The sequence below is a fragment of the Stegodyphus dumicola genome, chromosome 1 (assembly GCF_044657685.1).
Source record: "Stegodyphus dumicola isolate Sdum_Otavi_A_Nest chromosome 1, ASM4465768v1".
Classification (NCBI taxonomy): domain Eukaryota; kingdom Metazoa; phylum Arthropoda; class Arachnida; order Araneae; family Eresidae; genus Stegodyphus; species Stegodyphus dumicola.
The window spans coordinates 120033558-120055508 of NC_140768.1; the positions used below are offsets into that span (position 1 = coordinate 120033558).

The 21951-nt window shown below is 34.4% G+C and overlaps 1 protein-coding gene across 2 annotated transcripts; it reads right to left on the minus strand.

The window, feature by feature from the left end:
* Positions 1-11592: 11592 nt before the first annotated feature.
* Positions 11593-21705, minus strand: LOC118205057 (uncharacterized). Of its 2 annotated transcripts, none has more exons than XR_015041937.1 (2): positions 18687-21705; positions 11593-12999 (listed from the first exon to the last, which is right to left on the minus strand). XR_015041937.1 is itself a non-coding variant. In XM_085819837.1 (2 exons), exons 1-2 carry the CDS (start codon positions 19956-19958, stop codon positions 12967-12969), a joined length of 405 nt encoding a protein of 134 aa, XP_085675963.1. In that variant the 5' UTR covers positions 19959-21667; the 3' UTR covers positions 11593-12966. The 2 variants fall into 2 exon arrangements, 1 of the variants encoding a protein (XP_085675963.1); XM_085819837.1 differs by having other exon boundaries at positions 19587-21667.
* Positions 21706-21951: the final 246 nt, after the last annotated feature.

Sequence of the window (21951 nt, forward strand, 5' to 3'; positions counted from 1 at the left end):
TATTTGAGAACGTATTTTTCAATATTCATTATTTTAAATTTTTGCAGGCAGCAAAGAAAAGCAAAATTCGCGAAGGACTTTCTCAGAGAATCTGGCTCATATATATGTTACAGATATAGAAAATCGTGTAAATGTCCAGTGCAGATGGGATGGAATGAGGACCAATTCCTTTTTTAAATTAATAGAAGATTTATAAATGAAACTGTTTTTACAGACAACAGCTGACTTGTTAAGAGTTTAATTTAGAGAAAGATAGTTTAACACAAACACCTGAATCATCCCAATATGTAAATGGTGAACAAATACTTAGCTATGTATCAATATTTCAATGGGAAGACAGAGTTCTTAAGCACCACATTTGATAAAAAAACAACAAAAAAAGTAGTTTCACTACGGGAGAATGCATGGGTGCATGCAGAGCCGGATTTAGACTTGATAAAGCCCTAAGCTATTTGAGATATAGGGCCCTTTATAAGTTTGTTATACTATATTTTTTTTCTTTTTTGGGGCCCTAAACTATAGCTTGTGTAGCCTTATATGTAAATCCTGCACTGGGTGCATGTTACTGTTTTAACACTGAATACGTTATTAGAAACTGTTTTACTATCATTAAAGGATGCAGCATACAGTCTAAATTAATTGGCAATTCAGTTGGTATGGTTTATTTGATTCTGGAAAAGCTGCTAGGGTTATCTGCTTAAGAGAAGGATGCCTAGAGGGCTTTCCAAGGAAATTTGGTTTGTTTACATGTTACATATGGAGGAAAACCACAAAAACGATCATGCAGCCAGCTCGTTCGCCTGGAATCGAACCTACGTCACAGGAGCAGTGTTCAGCGAGTTTCACTGCTGTTGGGCTGCTGATATTTGGTTTGTAGGGGTACTCACCACTGAAATAGCAATTGCATAAAAAAAAGATTCTCTTCAAATCAGGAAGTGGAAAACACCACGTCTTTACTGTTGAAGAGTAATTCAGAAAGCTCAATCTTTCACTATTTTGGGGTCAATTATAAAGCATTGTTAAAATTCATTCAGTCTAAAGAATATAAATGTATTAAACTGTCTGAAGAATTGGAAGCCATTGGCTCTGTGTTAAAGAATAAATAGCATCCATCGAGTATCTGCACATCTGAAAATGACAACAGGTCTCCATTTACATACTCAGTATTTCAGGCAAGATAGAATCGGCCCATACAGAGCAAATGTTGTTCTTGATTTCCCATATGAGATATTTATTATATGTGCAGGGCTGTTTCTAACCCATTGGCTGCCTGCGTACTTTCCTAAGATTGCCGCCCCAAAATTTAAAAAAAAATGCTTAAAGATTAATAAAATTTTTATTTCATGCTCACTAATTGTATAAAAACTTACAAATTGTATAAAAAGTACTTACAATGAATTAAAAATATTTAGGAGTCGAATCGCGATAAACCGCCAGCCCTGATCTTTGCCACCCGCATACTTTTACGTGCTGCACTCCCCCGCTAGGAACGGCCCTGTATATGTACAACTTTACATCAGTTTCCCGAACATTACAAAGGTGGGAGATAGTGGCTCCCAAATAGCCCGGATATTAATCCACATAATTTCTTTTAGTGGAATTGTTTTAATGATAAGATATTCCCAAATTAGCTTACAAATGTAGTGCAAGGCTCTTATCATGCACTTCTGCTGTACAACTTCTGAAAATGTGCACTAGAAAGCTATCACAAATGCAAAAGTTTGCTTGTTTTGGTTGTGAAATAAAATTATGGACACATTCTGCATTAGCTGACTTTCCATGTTCAGACAATAATTCATTGCATAATATTTTGATGATAAATAAATATGTAATAAATAATCCAAAGGGTATTTTTTTTTCTGTGTGTGCTGTCACTTCCTTCATACGCATGATCATCTTTATTTGACAACTCTTTTCAGTATTTGCATAAGAAAAATTCATTTGTTTTTCTCCAAAAGCCCACTGGTTTGGTAAAATTCTACTAATATTGTTCTTTGGCTTGATAAACAGACTTTCACCAAACGCATATTTTTATTCAGGTCCACCAGTTTGGCCTTTCAAATGCTTGATCGAAAACAAGCAATCAACTTCTTTCATACAGTTGTCTTGCCACATCAGCTACTGTTTTTACCCACATTTAACTGTCCTGTACCATTTAATAGAAGTTAGTTCTTTTGCCAAACAGTAAATGAAACATACAGTTATCAGTATGAATACTCCCCCCCCCATATGGCTTATAACATCGCATCCCTAAATAATATGTTTGGGGATATGTGAAGAGATTTTTTTCCATAGTTGAAAATCAATAAGCCTAAAGAAAGAACCAAAATGTACAAGACTCACCAATGGGCACCTACAGTTTGTGATAGTTTCTTGCACAAACTTTATAAAAACTGCAATACCCCAAGTTGTTGTAGCTGAAGGTTATAGAGTACAAGGTCCGATATCTGTACTTGTGGGGACTTCGGTGATTCCGATTATTAGATTAACAGTTTGAATCTACTAAGATGACAGGTAGAAAATTACAAAATTAAAAACATGAAACAGTGATTTATGAAATAATGAAGCCTTTGTGACCTTAAGGCAATCAAAATTTACAAAATAAAAGCTCAATATTTATTTCTTTATTAAACATTTCTTTTACTGCAAGTTGTTTAAACTGCTTTTTTTTTTCGGGTGCGTGTGTGCCAATTATCTTTACTTTCGCAGATAGGCATAACTTATTGTTCAGTTACAAAAATCCATTGTTCGAATCCAGTACAGTTGCATCAAGAATTCCCATTAAATTCTTAATCAAAACTTTTTCATTCTCAATAACTTCTCTGTCACTTTCTTCACTATCAGCAGCAAGATTTTCTGGATATAGAACCATATTACAGATTTTGCCTTCTGTTAGTTGACTGAGAATTGGAGCATCCCAATGAAAATCTTCTGTTATATCATTTTCATTTACTACCAATTCTGGACATTTTTTAAAAATTCCATTAACTGGAAACTTTGCTGTTTGCTTGTGATATTCTGAACACCTTCAAATTTGTGGCTATCATAAAGTTAGCTAGTGGTGATGTGTCGAGACTAGTGGCTAAAGACATGTATGTCCCGCTGAATTTTCTCTTGCTTTTAACCCTCTGAGCGGCACAGGATTTTAGATTCATCACAAAGACAGGTATTTAAACAGCATTTATGAATTCAGTTTGTATAATTACTTATTTTAGTCTGTATTTTCATAAACTTGCAATCATTAAGATGATATTTACGTTATTAAAGAAAGTAAGAAAGCAAAATATCTTAAATTATAAGCTAATATATACTAAGTAGCAAAACTTCCGATGACCGGATAAAGCTCACAGGGTTATTCACACACTGACAAAGTTAAACTTGAACTATATTAGTTAGTTATTATACTTACATCTATTTCCCACAGATGCTTAAGGCTTATCTGAATCCCCAATAAATAAATTTTTATATATATGTGGCGTTCCGACAGATACTTCAACTTCTATTCATGAGATGGCGCCACGTGTAAAATCCAGTTCTTAATCGGAGCAGCAAAGCGACATCTTTACTCACTCAGACTTCTCGTCACACAACTGTACGCGAAGGTAGCATGAACTGTGTTCCGAGCTCTGTGTTGATCTCTGCAATGTAATTTAAATTGTAATTTAGTATTTAATATATTATTTTGTTATAGGAGATTGTCTACTCTTATTTTCTCTAATTATATCATGCATTAAGCACACACGACCACCAAAAGTGGTGACCTTTTGACTGAGCACGCTACTGACAATGGATTTTCAACGACCCTAAGCCACGTGCATCCAAGGCATTCTGAAGAACTGACTAAAAATAACAACGAATATGGACATTAAACGTATGCTACAACGTACCCCTTCAATTATTTCTAGATGTATTGATATATATTGCTTGTGTTTTTTCAAAGTCGTGCATATCATCGCAAGGAGCTTCAGCAAATCATCAATGTGATCTGTTCCGTTCCGCTGACTTCGCCGTCGTGCAATAATTCTTTGATCATTCAACTTTTGTGACAAATGTGCTACAACAGTGATTTTCGCTAAATGTGCTACATCAGTAATTTTTCTGCAACGTGCTACGGCAAAATTCTTCCCTCAGTGTTCGAAAGTAGCGAATTTTTTTCCCATGTGCTACAGGAGTGATTTCATTTTTCCTTCGAAAGTGCCTTTCATTGTGAAGTGGTGATATTGTGCGTGCGCAATACAAAATGAACGCATCATTTTTTTTTCTCAAATAAGGGTTTCTTTTCAAATGCATTTCGGTAAAATATTATTTGTGTGTGTAATTGCTGACCCTGTATTATTTGTGTGTGTATCGTTACGTAAACTTTTTCTGTATGGTTAAAATATTTATTGTTATCATGGTAAAATATCAATAGTGTATCATCTTGCTACAATATTTGTGCTGTTAAGTGTTTATTACTTAAAGTGAAAATTATCTATCAGTATGCCCGACGATATTCCACCAGAGCCACAAATCACACGCGTTGCGGTGAAGCCACCGCCTTTCTGGAAAAATAATCTTTCATTGTGGTTTGCTCAGATCGAAGCACAATTTTCTATCGCTCGCATTAGTGAGGATTCTACAAAATTCAACCACGTAGTTGCAGCAATTGAGTCTGATATTCTGAATTCAGTGCATGACTTAATTCTCAAACCACCTGATTGTGATAAATACTCCAAACTGAAACAGCGGCTCATTGAAATCTATTCAGAAAGTGAATCTTCAAAAATACGTACTTTACTACAAGGACTTGAACTTGGAGATCAGCGACCTTCATACTTGCTGTCACGAATGCGTGATCTGGCAGGAAGCCATTTTAGTGACGACTTGTTGAAGTCACTATGGCTTTCGCGTCTCCCTAATAACATACAAATAATTCTTGCTGCTTCCAATGAAGATCTAACCCGTTTAGCAGCAATGGCTGACAAAATTAATGAACTTGTTACTCCAGCTTATGTCAGTGCTGCTAATGCTGCACCTTCCAGTTCATCCCTCGAACAACAAGTGGCTGAATTGACCAAAAAAGTATCTGAACTCTCTACAAGTCTTCATGCTTCACGGAGATACAATCGACCAAATCAGGGCCCACGTAATAAATTTCGTGCCCGAAGCAGGAGTCAATCTCGTCATAATACTCGAACGCAGTACAAAGAACCCACAAGAGGCATATGTTTTTATCATATGCATTTTGGCTCTCAAGCTCGCAAGTGTGCCCCTCCATGCACTTTTGAACAAGCGGGAAACTAAATGGGCGGTCTTCTGCTGGCCAACAGAATGTCCGCCACATCGACAGAATAGTACTGGCTGATCGTTCAACTCAGTTATGTTTTCTAGTAGATACTGGAGCTGACATATCAGTGCTCCCGAGAACTAAAACAAATGCTCACCAACTTAATAAACTTGTACTGTATGCAGCCAATGGTACCCAAATTGCAACCTACGGCACCAAACTATTGACACTTGATTTAAACTTGCGCCGGACTTTCAACTGGCCTTTTATTATTGCGGATGTAACTCAAGCAATTATTAGTGTCGACTTCTTGACACATTTCCACCTTCTAGTGGATGTCAAGAATAATTGCTTAATTGATGCTACAACTCAGCTGACATCACAGGGCCAAGCTTCTCACGTATCAAACGTACCTACCAACATAAGTGTTTTATCGGGCAGCACACGGTTTCATCGGTTATTAGCAGAATTCCCTGACATTTTAAACCCATCCAAATCAGGGCAGCATACTCATCAGCCAGAAGTGTATCATCACATTGAAACACATGGCCCACCTGTATTTTCCAAGCCTCGTCGTCTTTCTCCAGAGATGCTAAAAGCTGCTCGCAAAGATTTTGAATTCATGCTAGCACAGGGAACCATTCGCCCATCTAAAAGTCCATGGACCAGTCCACTTCACATGGTTAAAAAGTCTAATGGTGACTGGCGGTCTTGTGGAGATTATCGTCGACTTAATGCTGTCACAGTCCCTGACAGATATCCAGTCCCACATATCCAAGACTGTACCCATCTTTTTCACGGAACAAACATATTTTCTACCCTCGATCTTGCCAGAGCATATCATCAGATCCCAGTGCATGCTGAAGATGTGCCTAAGACCGCAGTGACTACACCATTTGGTCTCTTTGAGTACTTATATATGCCATTTGGCCTTCGCAATGCTGGCCAAACATTTCAGCGTTTCATACACCAAGTACTGTCTGGTCTCGATTTCTGCATTCCATATTTTGATGATATCCTGGTTGCATCTACAGATGCGGAAGAACATTTTCAACATCTGCGTCAGATTTTCACTCGCCTTAAAGATCATGGATTAAAACTAAATCCATCCAAATGTGTACTTGGTCAACCCTCAGTTTCCTTTCTTGGATGTCTTATCACCCAGAACGGAGTTAAACCTTTACCGGAAAGAGTCAAAGCAATTAACGACCTACCTCAGCCCAAAACCATCTCTGAACTGAAGCGTTTTCTAGCAATGTTAAATTTCTACCGACGCTTTCTGCCAAATGCCGCAAAAACACAAGCCTGCCTACATGAGTTTCTGAAGAATAGCAAAAAAAAAAAAAACGATCAACGAGCTGTCCCTTGGACTGAATCTGCATCTGCAGCATTCGTGCAATGCAAACACGATCTGGCAAATGCAGCCACACTTTCTTATCACTCACCTAGTGATCAGCTCTCTATAATGGTAGATGCATCTGACACGGCCATAGGAGCAGTGCTTCAAGCCCATACCACTAAAGGACTTTCCCCAATGGCATTCTTTTCCAGAAAACTCACTACTGCAGAAAGGAAATACAGCACATATGACAGAGAGCTACTTGCTGTGTACTGTGCTGTTAAATACTTCCGGCACAACTTGGAAGGACACGGCTTCATCATTTTCACCGATCATCGACCATTAACCTTCGCTTTTAGAAAAAACTCTGACTCATGTTCTTCTCGTCAGCTTCGACATCTGGATTTCATCGCCCAGTTTAGTACAGATATCAGATATGTCTCTGGTACTGATAATTGTGTCGCTGATGCCTTGTCTCGGGTAAACAATATCAACCTCACTACCCCAGATTTCTCTGAAATTGCAAAAGCTCAATTGCATGATGAGGAACTCAAGAACCTAATCTCAAATCCACAAACCTCCCTTCAGTTACAACCGCTGCACATTGATCCAACGCTTAAAATTTACTGTGACATAGAGAACAATAGAATACGTCCCTATATTCCTGTCAATTTTAGACGTGAAGTGTTTAATGCCTTGCACAATTTGGCACATCCTGGAATCCGTGCCACCAAAAAGCTGATCGCAGACAGATTTGTCTGGCCAGCAATGAATCAAGACATCACAGAATGGACTCGTTCATGTATTAGATGTCAACGGTGTAAAGTATCCCGTCACACTCACAGTCCCATTCAACAATTTAACCTTCCAGCAAGACGCTTTGATCATGTACACTTAGACTTGGTTGGCCCATTGCCTCCTTCAAATGGTTACACTTACCTCCTCACTTGTATTGATCGGTACACAAGATGGCCTGAAGCTATTCCTATTGAAAATATATCCGCTGAAACTGTAGCTCGAGCATTCATCTCCCAGTGGCTTTCAAGATTTGGCATGCCTACCACCATCACTACTGACCAAGGCCAACAATTTCAATGTCACTTGTTCGCATCCCTCACCTCTCTTCTTGGCATTCGCCATATTCGCACAACACCATACCATCCATCTAGAAATGGGATGGTGGAACGCTTTCACCGATCTCTCAAACAAGGTCTGAAGTGCCACAGTAGCACACACTGGACAGAAGCCTTACCCCTAGTCTTGCTTGGTCTTCGCACAGCATTCAAAGAAGACATTGGTAGCACTTGTGCTGAAATGTTATATGGTGCAACCCTCCGTCTGCCAGGTGAATTCTTTCACCCAGAATCTACTCCAGTAATCGACCCTCCAACATTCCTTCAACGTTTACGTGAGACCATGAGCAATATCTCGCCAACCCCAGCATCTTCGCATAACCAGCCAAGCTATTTTGTACATCCTGCGCTTGAGACATCTTCGCACGTATTCGTGCGCAACGATGCAATCAAGCCAACTTTAACACCTTCATATGATGGTCCATTCAAAGTTGTCAAACGAACACCGAAACATTTCACCATCATCTGCAATGGCAAACAATCAGTGATTGGAATCGATTGTCTCAAACCAGCATTTCTAATGCAAGATCCAACAACTTCCTCATCAACATCACTCCCGGAAGAAAGCTTACATTCCGTTAAAGAGCAACCTAAAACTACCAGATCTGGAAGAAAGGTTAAATTTAACCCAAAGTACTTATAACGTACCGATGGTACTTGGGGGGGAGTACTGTGGCGTTCCGACAGATACTTCAACTTCTATTCATGAGATGGCGCCACGTGTAAAGTCCAGTTCTTAATCGGAGCAGCAAAGCGACATCTTTACTCACTCAGACTTCTCGTCACACAACTGTACGCGAAGGTAGCATGAACTGTGTTGATCTCTGCAATGTAATTTAAATTGTAATTTAGTATTTAATATATTCTTTTGTTATAGGAGATTGTCTACTCTTATTTTCTTTAATTATATCATGCATTAAGCACACACGACCACCAAATATACTTAAGGCTTATCCAGGACCGACGCTAGACATTTTGTGGCCCAGTGTGCAGATCTGAGATTCTGGAGACATCCCTTAATTTTGTTGCTCGGTGCTTCTCTAGACTCTAAAAATCTTACCACCTGGTATATCCACACCAGCTGTGGCACCAATCCTAAGCTTATATGAATAACAAATTAGTTATTCTCAACTCAGACATCATTAAATGTAATTTTCTAGCCTATAAGTATCCTTCACAAAATCTTTTTTTTATTGCATATGGAAAGAAATTCTGTTAAATTTCTTCTTGTGAACACATTCAACACTTTGCAGTGGAGTTACCTACAGTCTGTAATCATCAGCAAGCATAATATCAACATAAGGTTACCATGCGTTTTGGTATTTATTAATATTAAAAAAAAAAAGTTTAGACAACCCTGCAGAAGTCAATTCTTAAGGTGCAGCGTGTTAATCACACGGTTATGAAAGCAAAAAATAGTAAATAATGATTCAGCAGGTTCTTATGAGTGAAGAAATGAAATTACGAATCCACATGTTCATGTCCTCTCTACATGCTTCATTATGAAAAAAATGTCAAACTTGCAAATGTATTATTTAAATTGTATTGCATGTAAAAAATTTATGTATGTACTAAAAAATAAATAGGTTTATCTACAAATATATGTATTTTTATATGTATTATTCAAAGAAAATTTAATAAGCAAAAGAAAGAAAACAAGTTATCATTATTTATTGTCAAAGTTCCGTGATGTGTTTAGTTTTAGTTTACCCCTCTGGCTGCTAATCCCGCGATTTCCACGGGTAACTCAAATGTAGCAAAATCTGCTCATCCCGCGGGCATGTATTTTTCTTTCTTTATTGAGGAGCACATCCCACCCCCCCCTATTTAACCAATGAAATAAATTATATACAGTATTAGACGTTTACGCTTTGGCCAACAGATATCGTTAACCGTCCACTAAATTGCGCCGTTTGATGGCACGTGGTATTTCCCTTCAAACTCCACCTTTTTCTTACAGAAATGGCTGCTAGAAAACATTCAGCGATAATCTTGATTAATTAAATTATTGAATTATTATTTAAATTTATTGAATCTGGTACAAAGACTATGAAGTTGGACTTTGCCTTGAACCCTGTTTTGAACTGCATTTCTAAGATATTTTTTCCTCAGTGCTTTATATTTTCTCAAATTTTATATATTTTACTTTTTATAATATGCAATAAATAAAAATTAACTGTAATATGACTGAAATTTATTTAAAAAATTGTTTTTTCTGGCAACTTAGTTTCTCGTGATAAAAATCTATATAAAAAAATATTTTCTAGAAAGGAAAAATGCATTTTTTAATTCTTCAATATATAGAGATTTAAAATATGCAAAAAAAAAAAAAAAAAAAAAAGGCGATTGCAATCCACAAATTGAACAGTCAAAGTAAGTTATTTAGTGGTTAATTCAATATATTAAATTAACCACTGAATTTCATACCGAAATAAAATGTCAGTTTGAAAAATTTAATGTTTAGGTATTTGAATTAAAACATATTCAACAGAAGTTTCTTGCTGATAACAACCTTTAGATTTCAGACAGAAACATATAAATTAGAATGTTTTTCCTTTGCATCATTATTAGTAGTAGTAGCTATGCATGTTTTGATAAATATTTAGTAAATAAAATTTAAAAATTTCTTTGTTAAATAATATTTTCATTTTGTTAAAAAACAAGGGGGGCTAGTCAAGAGCTTTATGTTTCTGCACTCAGTACGCATGCAGTTTAAGACCACAGAACATTGAGTTCCTCTATGATGTCAACTCCTATGAGAGCTCATCAAACTATTTATCTTTCTTTATTAATTAAAGAAATGTTTCACTTGGTTTTGTTAAGCTTACACAGCACATTATTAAATAATAACATATTTTATCAAAGTAAGTGGAAGTACATAATACATTTCTCTATGCAGCAAATCAGTAGCAGCTCTATATAGCACATCAGTAGTTAACATTTTGAGTTCGCTCTTAAGTGGTCATGTGAATTTATTTTGGGTCCACAAAGAATAACAAGTCATTTGCTAGACTCCTATTCTTAAAAATCATTCAAGGAAAAGAAAAGGAAGAAATATTATTCAAATTCATTACAAAAGACCTTAAAAATTTATTCTTTTCTGGTACTTTAATAAGGTCAAATTTTTAAAACACAACAAAATTAAAAATTATGTGAAAACACTATGCACAAATATCATAGAAAAATATCCCATGGTTTTCTAAGGACAGAACAGCGCAATATAATGGGAAACAAAGACTATATTTATATCTATATTAGCAGAAATTAAATAAAAGAAGCATAATGGTTTTATCATGTATAGTGATGAGCCCTGCAGTAAGAAGCTTCACCAAGAAACACATTTCTCCAAGCACTAGTCTGAATTTCTAACCAAAACAGTTTCACTCAGCACAGCTCTGAAAAGTTTTTCTTTGATCAACAAACCAGATTCAGTGGAAACAAAAAATTTCTGGAAATATTTCATTCAATGTATAGTAAGGGCAGCTAGCAGTTCTGATAACAGTAAGATACAGCAGCCTTTGTGAGGAACAAAATACCAATTTCCATGTGTATGCAAAATTCACATCCCTCCTGCTATTCAATATTTTTACTTTGTAACATTTCTTCATTATTAAATATTTAACATGCTTACTACTTTCAATCTACACTCATATAAGAAAATGCTACGGTCAGAAAGTATAATATTTATGCAGATCAGTGAAAAACACAAGAGTATCACCATCACTTAGAGGCCTACCTAGCAGAATACATAACCAGGTATTACATCCACTACAATGATGTGTTTAACATTATTGTTTGCAGCAACAGTTGAACTATGGCCACCAAAATATACCTGCTAAAAATAAATCTTTAGACATGTTTACATTTACAGTTTATTTTAAATTGTTTACAAAACTATAAGCTAAACAAAATAAAAATTTACATCAAATTGTGTTAGTTACAAAATTTAGTAAAATTTTATGATTATGTAGTAAATAGACTGTTGCACAGATACTGAATGACTTCCCTGTTTGCATATGCCATCCTTCACTTAAGCTTCTTTTTTAAAGCTGACTATAGCATTTGGAAGAAACAGAGCATCCATAAATCCAAATTATAGCAATTCTGTTTTTCTCTTGTAAAATCCACTGTAAATAGCAAATGTCACATTTAAAAATCCATGAAAGTAAGAATTACAGCAAGTAGTAAAACATGTAGTAAAACTCTTTTGAATGCAGTTGCCAGATTTGGATTTAAAACACTATGGCCCAAAAGAGTTTTAAATGAAGGAATTTGAAGAAGAAAAATCAGAGGCTTTCAAATTTTACATTACATCCAAAGAGGCTTTTTTTTTTTTTTTTTTAACGTTTTGTGGGTTACCTTTACTTAATAAATAATATGTTCTTTGCACTTAAACCATAAAATTCAATTCAACAGCAATATTGTAAAATAATTTTAAAATTACCATATCTTTAGAATTTCTAATACACAGTCTCACGCACATGCTGGAGATTAAAAAAAAAAAATCCTGTACAGTGTTGCCATTGCTCACTTTGAAATTGTTGAGTTTGTTAATAAAAAAATTGTTTCCGTTTTACAAAATATGAAATAGATAATAAATTCCAAATTTGAGCTTCCAGATGCCCGTATTCGGGTAGAAACGTACATTATTCAAAATTTGATGGCTTTACGTACTGTCGTTTTATCACAAAGTGAGAAACATACATATATTTATGCAGATTCTTCATTATTGAATTTCTTTAAATATAATGCAGGGCTGTAATATTTGGTGGCAATATTTTGAAAAGTGAACCAGCATTTAAAGTTTTCAAGACAAAATGCCAAAACGAAATTAATAGCCCTTCTGGGCTAAAAAGAAAAGGTTATGCATTTTTTAGAACTGTTGATATACTGGCGTGAAATTTTTTTAAAAAGAGGAATTGGTCAAACAAATGATTCACAAGGAAGGTAAAGATTCTGGATTTGGTTATTCTATTACATTCTTGGACCAACTGCAATAGTAATACTTTCATAAATACACGCTTGTTCTTCATGCCATTCTTCTTGAACCATTGATGCAAGTAAATATCACACAGAAAAGTTTTTCTCTAAGCTCTTCCTTTCAAAACCAATATTTTTATTATTTATCCAGAAAAGCTTCTTTTACACAAACTTTAGTTGAAATGACTTATACCAATTTTCATTCAGACGTTAAAATATGGTAACAGGATTTCACAATGTTTTTTTGGCTAGTTGGACCTCGGATGCTGACCATCAGTAATCTGAAAATTTTAGGATAATGGTTTTACATGAACCTAATCAAATTCGCATATTTACATAAGTATTAAGATAGATATTTTTAATCATTCTTTACTAATTTTATGCATGTTGTCATGCATGATACTTTCTAGCATTACACAATAACCTATCAATACAGTAAAACTACATGCAAGTACGTTCCAAGTATTAAAAGAATTTAAATTAGTATTTTCAACCATTTTAAACGTTCACATTATGAATTTTATGGTCTCTTTCACCTTTTTTCCCCCTGACTTTGATACCAGTAACTGAGGGAATAAAATACAACTTTTTTTTCCATTTTTCTTTCAGTTTATATTAATATTTTATGTGACATTTGCATTTCATTCATTAAATGAAATACTTGAAAACCAATACACATTTAATACACGATCACATGCATAATAAATATATGTGTTACTAAAGACTAAAACTGGGGAATGTCTACACATATCAAACACATTGGTGAAAGACCAACTATTTGGTTATATTCTTATATGTTCAGATCATCATCAGTGCATGTCAACAAGCACAGATATGATCTGGTGGCAGTCAAAATGATCAGTTGAGAAAACAGACATTCTAAAAGGAAGGATCTCTTATGCAATTCAGTGTCTTAACATTTAAGAGACGGGGCAGTTTGGAAAGGTTTCACTTAAAAAGATGGGAAATCCAAGTGCATTTCCAAACCCCATTTACCTGCCATTGTAAAGGGAAACTACTACTCTTTTGCAACTTTTCCTGTAGGTCGCCTTTGTTAATTTTCAGATAAGAGACCAAGAAATAATATAAAAGAATTTGTTCTCTTTTCTGCTGTTTCTTTTCCCTAAACTAGGGAAACATATTGTGGTGAGATTTCGTAGCTAACTAATTGTCATATGTTGGAATATTAACTTTTGACATTGCATCATAATGAAAATATGCCTTAGCAGCAAATGCACGCCTATAATCAGTTCATAGTTTATTCAGCTTTTATCTGTTTCCAAACTGAATTTAGTTTAGAATTACATATACTAATTGACATTTTTAATTTATACTTGAAATGATGTTTAACTATTTGTTTCTCGTATAAATTGGCAGTTCGCTTTTATTTGTTTCTAAGCATTGTGTAACAGCTTATATTTATACATCAAATAAATCCCATTGTATTTTTCTTTTATTAGATTCATTTACCTTTTCATTAGTATTCTTATTCACTTTCATTTATTGATTCCCCCCCCCCACATTGTATCATAAGTTATTTCATCTTACAACTACTTTATTGTTCGTTGTTCTTTCTTGCAATTTTGTGATAAAAGCTTTTTTTATCCTTTAGTGTTTTTTTAAATTATTTTCCTTTACTTTAAAAACAGATTTTATTGTTTATATTTTCATTGCATTGCACTCCATTGCATTTTGCATGTTTCAAACAGCAATATTAAATACAAAAGTTACACTAAAAAGCGGAAATATAAAGAAAAAAATACATTTTTAACGACACTGAAAAGCTGTTGAAATTAATAATGATGTAAAATTGCTAAGATTTCACTGCTGAGGGAAACGAAAGGGAATTTACAAAACCCCACCAAAATTGGGAGGCACGAAGGTCATCTCGCATAAGTGGCAAGGGAGGTTATTCAGACAATGACTATCTCCGCACCCTGAAGGATGGGGGGGGGGAATTCGCTGGCCGATATTTCGGCCACAGCCGTCTTTTTGAGACACTGCAGCTCTGGCCGATTCTTAGGCCAACCGTCTTTTAAAGGTTAACAGTGTAAGTTGTTGCAATAAATATGATTGTGTAATGTAAATCACATAATTAGGTAAGTTTATTATTGGTATTGTTTTCTTTTCTCATTTAGAATATACTGTTTGTTAAGTTCAACAGTTTATAATACATGTCCTGTTACTTAAGCTTTCTCCTATTCTGACATATATCATAATGTTTTAATAATAAAGTTATCTGAAAATGTAACAAAAACATTTTTATTCAACATTCACTATCAGTGCATGGTGAATGTTGACATTTGCCTGTGTGTCAGAAAAAAGGATATTTAGCAAATATTTCCGACAAACACCAAGGGACTATGTAAATGTCGATATTCTCCAAATTTTGGTCTTTTATGGCAACATATATATTTTTTAGTAATTAGTTACTTTCATAATATTCTTGTCCTAATTTCAAAGATTTGATGTAATTTTGCCGCATTTTTATTCAGAATTCCAGTTTATGCTAGTGGTTGTATAAATGCTACATATTTAAATATATAAAAGAAAAGGCAATATGCTCTATCATATATAAATTTTATCTCAGAAAAATAAATTATCAAGTATTGAGGTCAAGAACAAGTATAGAGACTTCTTTCCATACCTGTTCTACTTCAGCAAAAATTTAGATTGTAATTTCAGCTTTAATTAACCCTATGAAGGGGACTGGTATACAGTCAAAAGTCGTTAATTCGGACCTCAAAGCTACAAACTTTCTGCGCAAGCGTCCGCACAGGCGTTTACGAGTGCATGTAAGACCTTTACGGCTGCGAATATGTGTGTGCGCATGCCCGTTTAATGTGTAACGGATGGTATAAGCTAAGCTAAAATTATCTAATTCAGTTAATGTTGCAGATTGCGTTGTTCCTTAATCTTCGAATTGGATCCGGCTTATTATTTTTTGCAGACTGTTAGAGCAATTTTATAAAAGTAAACTTGAACTTTCGATTATGTCAAATAGAATTTCCGATATATATTTACTAATATGTAAAGGATCTACAAAGTGAAAGTATGTTTCGAAATCTGTTTATCAATTTCACGCCGCGGCATGCAATGAATTGGAAGTTGATCTGTCAGCACTATCCTTATCTTCAGGGCAGATGTTTTTATTTTATTTGGCTTATAATTCCTTACTAAGTGCAGTATTTCATCTTGATGTACTCCGTCTTTGATATGATTTAAATCAAGTTCCTCATCATTATAATTTGCTTCCGATAGTGAAGAAAGTGATCCAGAGGTTATTGAAAACGAAAAAATTTCGATTGACAAATTAGTCGGTATTCTCAACACAGCAATTATAGGACTTGAACAGCGGAACTTTGTAACTAAACAAGAAATTGTGTTTGTTTAATAGAATTAAAGAGAAAGTATTATCACATGAAACGAAACAACTTTAACAACTTAAACAATGTACATTGAAAGAAATGTTTAATAAAGTAAACAAATAAATATTAAGCTTTTTCTTTTAATTCTTTCTATTCTAAAGGGTAAATTTTGATACCCTTTAGATCATAATTGTTCTTTATTTCATAAATTACGGTTTCATAAGATTGATAAATTCTATTGGAAGGAAAGAAAAAATTTAAAATCTGCAAATATATGATGAATCTTATGTATTTATTTCATTTCAGTCAGAAGTGATAATTAACATATGATTATTTATATGATTTTAAAACCGGTATATAGCTCACACTGAGGGCACCACACCAATAGATGGCAGCACCAGTCTTCTTTTCTACTCTGTGATATGACAGAATTTCTTTATTAGTATAACAGTTTATAATGTAATAATTTTTCATGATTAATTTATAAGTCATTTAGGATTCAATATTATGTTCATGGAGGGATGGAAGTTTACTGACCCTGTACTAGGACTGAATACAAGTAAATTAGTTTCATTTATTCTTTGTGTACTCAGCTCGAGTTTCATTTGTCTGTGTTTAGCTAAAATTTTCATTTCAGCACTTATGCCTTTCCAAAGAGAAAGACAACGATTTCAAAATTGGCATCTGGGGTCAAAACTACACAATTGTAGGAGTTAAATGTGGCATGTTAGTCCCCGAAAGATACCCGCTGCTTCGTATTTTCCAAAATCCTAGAATTCAAGGAAAATGAGAAGAGGTGATTGACAACTAATTTGTCATTTCGGAGTCACGCCTTCTTTCCTTTGTGAGGTGTGTTAAGATCACACAAAGGGAAAGCTCACTTAAAATGGAAATGTACTTAAGTCCAGCTCATAGTGTAATCACAAAAACTGTGGTTTGAAAGCATGCTTTTATTCTTTAGGGAAATTCTTTTTAATTCTTTGTTAATTTCAAATGAAAGACTAGAGAACGTAAGAGAAATTTGCCCCTCTGCTTTATACAAATAGGTTGTTTTTGAAATAAACTTTCACAGTTGGTGAAAGGAGGGAAAATATTTCTAAGGCCCGTTTTAGATGCAAACTAAAATTTATCCAAAAGTTGAAAAGGTGCCCCTAGGAAGCCAAAGGGGTTGAAAATCTGAATAAGAGCTTTGAGATGTATAAAATAATAAAATTGTTCAATGGTGTTTTTTCCTGAATAAAGATATATTACAACCTATATTTATAAAAAATAAAAAAGGGACCCTTACAGTCCTCGATGATCTAAAGTGTGTGTGCGTGAAGAGGGTGGGGCGATTCTTCGTATCATAGCATGAAGCATGTTTTTTGTTTCACATAGTATCTAAAGCATAAAATACAACTTCAAAAATGCAATATACTTTTCCGGCTAAATCATAGTGTTTCATTTTTAAATTTTTTTTTTTTTCCCCGGCTGAGTTACAGCTGCTTGTAATATTATACTAGTTCAGTTACAGCATGATACGATTTATGCATGCAGTGTTATACTTGATAAATTTTTTTATAGAATAATAATATTGAATTTAAATCAAGTTGAAAAGCTTTTTACTTATATTTTACATGAGTATGTTCAGCTGGGTTGCATCCTCAAAGTGCATAAAAACATAAATTTTATTTTTAAAATTTTAAATTTCTAATGAAGTTTTAAATTCTTTTGTCTTCAGACTTACATAACTATATTCAAGAAGGTTAAGCAATTTTTTGAGCACTTGTATGTTAACAGAGAAAATGCCAAAATTTACCTGTAAAGAGCTACTAGTTGCCAGCTATGGCAACATAATACAAATTAATCACTAGTGCAACCATATGCCATTGATAAATTTTAAGAACACCCATAAGCAGAAATTTTACGAACAGAGTTTTTTGTTCAAAGTTTAAAGTTCAATCATGGATCTGCGACAGCTACCGAATAATGACAGTGATGCTATTAGTTCCTTACAAGAGCATAACATACTGCTGGGTAACTAACCATCAATGTTTGAATTTACATGAAATGAAATTTTATTTAAGTCGATTGAAGAATGCATTGTGACATTTGAAAGACATGGGAAACTTAAGAAATCATTCTTGTTACAGTACCCAACCGAAAAGCCACATTTTTGTTAAATGTAGTGAAAGAAAATATCAAAAAAAGATACTATTTATCGAGACTCCTGCACCGCCTCTAAAACAGAATCCCAAAAGGCTAGTTTTGAGCTCTTTAAAGTGAACTATGAATTTAATTTTGTGAATCTGCATTCTGGAGTTCACAAACTATCGAGCTGATATGGGGTTCTTTAAAATGGCAGAACAAAAAAAAAAAAAAAAAAAAATTGGGGGGGGGGTATGTAGTAAGACACCATTTGAAACTCTACTTAGCAGTGTTGATGTGGAAGGGGAGAGTTGTACCTTAGGAATAAAAAAAAAAAAAAAACTTCAAAGCTATTTTAAAAGATATTGCAAAGCATTTTCCATCCAAAATAAAGAAAAACTAATTGTATCAAATTACTGCCAGAGGTAGCCACCCTTCTCTGTTAAACACGTAATTATGTTTTTTGTTCGTACCTCTAAGGTAAAGTATTTTCCATGAATTGAAATGCTCAGAAACAAAACTGAAAAATTCTACTGAATAGTAATTTTCCTCAGAATTAAAAGCAGGAAGAAATAATATTAAAATAGATGCATGGCTCCTCCATCGTAGAGCTGGTTGCCAAATTTCTGTAAAAAAGAATTTTCGGCTGTACAGACAATTCTTTCCAGCATACATAAGCAAATATTCTCATTAAAGAAGCTTTCTCTCCAAAAAAGTAAGACACACTGGTAATGTATTTTAAGCAGGGAAGCCCATATATCTTCAAACTATGCATTCATTCAAGTGATTTGTAGAGAAGTTCACATACCAACTTTTGAGTCCTGTAAGAATAAACATGTACTTGTTTAAAGGATCCTCCGATCTGAATGAACTGTTAATACCTTACATTGTCACTCCTGTGTGAATAAGCATAATGTTTGTTCAAAACTTTTAATCTGAATGAACTGTTGCTTAACTTACACACAAGGTTTTTCATCTGTATGGATATGCATATGGTTATTTAATTTACACTTTAATCTAAATGACTTGTTGCATTTCTCACACACATAAGGTTTTTCTCCAGTGTGCATACGCATATGTTTGCTTAAATAATCCTTGAATTTAAATGATTTGTTGCACACTTCACATACATAAGGCCTCTCTTCTGCATGAGTACGCATATGTGATTTTACACCACTCTTTACTCTAAATGATTTGTTACATATTTCACACATGTAAGGCTTCTCTCCAGTGTGAATAAGTAAATGTGAGTTTAAGTAAGCCTTACGACTAAATGACCTTTCACATATCTCACATATGTGAACTTTCTCTCCTGTGTGAATAAGCATATGTGAACGTAAAGAAAATTTAAATCTAAATGAAGTATTGCATACCTTGCACATATTAGGTTTCTCTCCAGTGTGAATAAGCATATGAACATTCAAATTCTGCTTTCTTCTAAATAATTTTTTACATACATCACATGTATGACGTTTTTCTCCTGTATGACTACCAATGTGTTTATATAAATCACACTTTTGTCTAAATGATTTCTTACATACTACACATAAATGAGGTTTTTCACCTGTATGAATGAGCATATGAACACTTAAGTAACTCTTATTTTTAAATGACTTATTACATACTTCACATAAATGAGGTTTCTCTGTGTGAATGAGCATATGTCTATTTAAATCACATTTGTCTTTAAATGATTGTTTACATACCTCACACATATGAGGTTTCTCACCCATCAGAATAAACATGTTACTCTTTTCTAAATGACTAACACATAACTTCAGATGCAAAGTTTCTTTCCACTAGGCATAAACATGCATTTACATGATTTACCCTTAAACCTAAATGAAATGTTACAGACTTCACAAATAGTGGGTTTCTTTCCAATGTAAATATGCATATATATGTTTAAATTGTGCTTTCTACTAAATAATTTAGATATATTACACATGCATTTTCTACTGTGTGAACAAGCACTGTATCTCTACAATCTACAACTTAAAATGCAATTTTCTCTAAATAACTTTTCACATACCTCACCATTTACTATCTTACGGTTTCTTTTTAGTATGAAAATACACATGATTCTTCATATACCTTTTTTCCTAAAAGCCATGCAACACATTGCATAAATCTCTCTTCCATGTGGGAAAGCATGCGTATCTTTATCTCACTACCGAATTACTCATTACATACTACACAATGACCAGGTTTCTGTGCTCTGTAAATGAGTATATGCAGCTTTATAACATTTTGCCTAAAATAGATTGTTACCTATGAGATTTCTGCCAGCATAAACATAGGTTTGCCTCACACGAAGTTCTTTGCTGCACAGGTACATACATGCTTATTTCATACATCTTCTTACACACCTCTTGATGCAGTTCATATTGAACATGGATACAAATGGGAGTTAACTTTAAGGATATTAATTCTAAGATGCTTCACAATATCTTTTTCTATCCTGTGCAAATACATATGTGGTATCTTTCTGAAAATAGCAATGCAGTTCATCTTTTATGTGATGTTACGCATACCATCTCCTCCAAGAAACACTTCATCAAAGATTAACTTCTTATATTATTTATTAAGCAATGACTTGTACATGCTACATTATGTGGGATTTCAATTCTACTAGTATTTACATGCTTAATAATTTCAAATTTAAACTAATCGACACATTGTATTTCCATATGCAAACAGGTATGAATATTTAAATTACTTTTATCCAAATAATTTCCATATTCACTAGGAGTGCAATTTCTGTGTACTGCAGGAGAACAGATTCCATTCTAAATAAACAAAGCACCTTATTACAGGGAACAGAACTTGACTCTTCATCAGGCCCATAATCACTTAGAAATGTTTAATGAATCTTAGTTGATATTCTCTGGCAGAAATGATGGATAATACGGAAATAGTGTCGACCTACTTACACGGTGTAGAATGGAAAATAATGAATTGCCTCTCGGCTTGTAATTTATAAATCGGCAAAATTCGAAGGTGGAGCTCAGTAATGTCTTGATTTGTGGAGTGTCTTTCAGGATTCCAGCCTTAAAAATAACTGTTAGTCTCTCACTCCACACGCACTTTTACTTTCCCAAGTAGCATCGCACAAGTGCAGGAGCGCAAAGCAAAAGCAACGCAAGCAAGCCAAGCTTAACAAAGAGACAAGCCAAGGAGGTTAAGCGCCTAGACATTACAGCTGGAGCAAACCGTATCTATTCGTTACCGAGTAACGGGTACATCGGTTTACTCGAAGTACCGATTCGGTACTCACAAATTCATTTCGTTACTCGCATCTGTCGTACGATGCGGTTTATTCGAGTTTTTTTTTTTCGACACACATGAGAAAATCAACATGAGGGACTGCAGTGGCGTATCTAGGATTTCAGCGCCCGGGGACAACTGAAGAATTTGGGCCCCTTTCTGTGTGCCAAGAATAGAAAACATTTCATTAAAAAATTTCGTAGCATCAATTTGGCGTCCCCTGGATGTTGCGCCCGGGGACATGTGTCCCCCCTTTCCCCATCCTAGCTACGCCACGGGACCGGCGCTGCGATCACGAAAGCTGGAGGCAGTGTCTAAACATAGCTCCGAAAATTTTATATAAGTGTTTCAGTAAATGTTTTCAACTCTCTAAAAAATTTTAATGCACCTTTCCTATGCAATGTCTCATTCATCAAATTGAAAAAGGAAACATCGCTTCTTCCAAACTTCAAATATCTTGTTCGCTGTTCA

Excerpts from the sequence above, each read along its gene's own strand:
- LOC118205057 (XM_085819837.1), bottom strand. The coding sequence starts at position 19,958 with ATGTTTATTCTGATGGGTGAGAAACCTCATATGTGTGAGGTATGTAAA. Across the intron at positions 13,000-19,586 it reads AGAAACCTAATATGTGCAAG|ATTACTGATGGTCAGCATCC; the intron begins GTATGCAATACT and ends TAAAATTTTCAG.